General features: G+C 46.1%; 1 protein-coding gene across 1 annotated transcript; it reads right to left on the bottom strand.

The window, feature by feature from the left end:
• Nucleotides 1-1,186: 1,186 nt before the first annotated feature.
• On the bottom strand, nt 1,187-2,305 carry TRAM1L1 (translocation associated membrane protein 1 like 1). Its single transcript, XM_040967378.1, has one exon. It carries the CDS (start codon nt 2,303-2,305, stop codon nt 1,187-1,189), a length of 1,119 nt encoding a protein of 372 aa, XP_040823312.1.
• Nucleotides 2,306-3,260: the final 955 nt, after the last annotated feature.

Here is a 3,260-nt window from a genome sequence, read left to right as displayed (position 1 = left end):
AATATATGCACTTTCAGTGTATTTTTAAAGTGTTATATAATTAAAAATGTGTGAACATTTTTTTTGCACATGAAAGCAGAATGACCGACTGAGACAAGACAAATACACTCATCCACTACATCTCATGTTTTATCTCATCCTATAAACATACAAAGTATATGCAAACATTTATATGTAATCCCCAAATATGTCTCATATAAGATAAAGGTAAAGATAAGGTAAGGATGGAAGGAAGGCTGCAATTATAACAGTTTTTTAAGTCTTTCATAAGACCATTTATTCATTTGATTTTCAAATTATTTAAGATTAACATGTTGCTTTCCAAACATGTGATTTTTTGTATGCATACAAATCAAACATTATTTTTCAAAACTGTTTGCAGGTTAAACAGTATTTCTCCAAGTTTCCATGATTACTCAAATTATGAAAGAACTATTTCAATAAATATCAAAAAGAGACCATCAAGTTATGATTCTGTTTTTTCCAATATTTAGTTTTACGAGTTCCCATTTATAAATGTTTAAAATGGACAGAAATTATTTTCACTCTTAAGAAGTAAACATTTATGTTAATTAAAGATATTGTGATTCAACACATTCAGAATTAATCCCCATATATGCCAGCTATCAGTTTTTCATTTTTAATGGGATTGTGGCATTATCAACACTTCTAAAACAAAACACAGGATCATTTGGTGGTTTTACAAAGATTTTGTCAGTTATAAGTTCTAAAAAGAAAAAAAGTATTCTAACGATTAGAGGATACTTCTTTGACTTGGATTTTCCAATGTTCACTGAAAAGGAATATTAAAAATGTGATCTTGCTATATAACAGTCATGTTTCTATTATAAAAAAAAATCATGGGAACCAGAAATTACATCACTCATATGTGGAATTTTGTAGATTTCTGAATAGATCATGAGGAACCTGTTCAAAAGAGTCAAAAATGCAAATATCTTTATGCTAACTGAATAGTATTTGATGACAAATTGTTTAGTGGCAATCAACATAATTTTTGTTACGACTCACAATAATCATCCTACTCTCAAATGCCTTTAAAAATAGGTTAACCAGTACAGTAGCAGAAAAATCAAAGAACACAGACTGCTTTCAACAGCAGCAAGCTGTCTATCGTGGATGGAGTGAAGAACAGATTCCCTTCAGGAGCTGGTCCGGCATTCACTCCCTAGGAAGATCTCTCTTTCCTCTTGGGAAGCGCATCTGCTCTGCCCAGGGGCTCCAGGCCATTCTCCATTCCCTTTCTGCATGTCTTGCTTTTGGACGCGGGTCGCTTCTTCTTGGCGTTGGAGGCCTGCAGCCCTGCATCTTCTGCCCACCTCTGCAACCACACAGTGATCAGAGTCCATGTGATGTAGGCTTGGATGGTACAACTGGAAGACAGCACGGCGATCTTGGCAGCCAGCACGTTCACGTTGCCAGCCAGGGCCTCTGGGTCCCGAGTCTGTGATCCTGCCAGGTGAAACCCCACGGTGAGCACCGACACCACGAGGGTCATCAGTCTCCCCAGGATAAACACGAGGGTCCACAGGGAGACGCCTCGCTGGTACTTCTCGTCGCTGAAGTAGAACATGCCGCACACGTGGGACAGAAGCTCCACCAAGTAGTGCAGCACCAGCAGGAGGAGGCCCAGGTGGTTCAAATACAAGAGGTAAGCTCCGCAAATGTGGAAGAGGTGAAGGCCGATGTAGATGAGCTGGCGGGGGAGGTCCTGCTTTCGGGTTTTCTGGAAATAGAGCTCCGGAAAGCTGTGAAACCAGTAAGCCAACTGCGATATGTAGAAAAACTTCATTTGAAACGTCATCATGTTCTGGGGATGCACCCGCCACAGGAGACTGGGGTCAGACAGGCAGTTTTCAGAGATGAGAATGACTGCGCCCCAGATGCAAGACACCAAGTAGAAGACGCTCAACTGGCCGGATTCGTTAAACTTGCTCTGTCTGGCTTTGGTGAACTGCATTCTCCTGTTTATTTTATCCAAAAGGTACTCCTGGATGGTGGCGTGCACGATGATGGCCACCAGCATGTAGAAGAACACCGTGGCCAGGTCCTTGACCCCATAATGGTACAGGGACCTGGAGCCCCCTGAGGCTGGCTCCCCGGCTGCCGGCACCGTGACCGCATGCTGAAGGGTGAGGAACACGATGGACACTCCTGCCGTGCCCTCGAACATGAGCCCCAGCAGGAAGAACATGCCCACGCAGGAGGCGATGTCCGCGTGATTCTGCAGGATGAACTCTTGGCTCAGCATCGGCGGGTTCTTGCTGCTCTTCTTACGGAGACCCATGCTGGCGCTTCCCGGGTACTCACCGGCGGGGCCGCCTCCTGCGGGCTGCTGCTCCCCGCGCCCCGGCAGACGCAGCTCCCGGGGCTCCACTTCACATCCCGGAGCCCGTCCCGGGTCGCCGCGGCCGCCGGGAGAAGGAGAGACCGCGGCCAGGGCAGAGCGGGCTGAGCATGCGCGCCAGGGCGCGGCCGAGGCGCGGCTGCAAAATGGAGCGGCGCGCCCGACCCGCGGCTGCGAGCGTGGGACTTCCACGCGGCGTGCGGGCGCTGCAGCCCCGCGCCAGGCCCGCGGCTGCGAGCGTGGGACTTCCACGCGGCGTGCGGGCGCTGCAGCCGCGCATCGCGGAGGGGGCTGTGCTGCTCGGCAGGTGCCTGCTTCTGACGGCGTCGGTGGCATCCTTATCCTCACCACAGCGAACTCTCCTGATGCTTTGTGTGCCCGCGCTTTATTTGTGCTCAGAGATTCAACATTCCTGGAAAACCTAATATTGCTTTCATCTCCCAGATGGTATTACTTTCGTATTTATTTGTTCGACTGAATCAACAAGAAATCAAGGTCCCAACAGGTTAAGCAGGATGCTGGAGATTCCGTTTTGGAAAATAGAATAGCCAAGATTCAAGTCCAGCGTGGTTCATTGTAAACCAGTCATGTGGAAATGTTTACTGGCTCAACAAATAATAAGTACTGATAATGGTAATAAATAAAGGCAACAATATCAGCTAGTCAAATATTTGTGTATTGAATGCCTGGGTGAAAATAAGGAGAGACACTTATCAGTTCATAGGAAATGTCTTTTGCTATGAAATCCACAGGTGAATTTCTTCTCTCTGGCAGATAAAAACCATATATTCTTGTGTGGATGGTTTTTGCCTCTGTAACTGGTACATTTCAGTTTGCATTTCACGAGCAGCTTCTTTTAGAAATATTAAATCTTTCTCCACTGAAGATTTATGTC

Source organism: Ochotona curzoniae, unplaced genomic scaffold (assembly GCF_017591425.1).
Source record: "Ochotona curzoniae isolate NIBS_2020 unplaced genomic scaffold, NIBS_Ocur_1.0 scaffold_4506, whole genome shotgun sequence".
Taxonomy (NCBI): domain Eukaryota; kingdom Metazoa; phylum Chordata; class Mammalia; order Lagomorpha; family Ochotonidae; genus Ochotona; species Ochotona curzoniae.
Note: the sequence above shows the minus strand (reverse complement) of the source record. Positions and strands in the feature narration are given on the sequence as shown.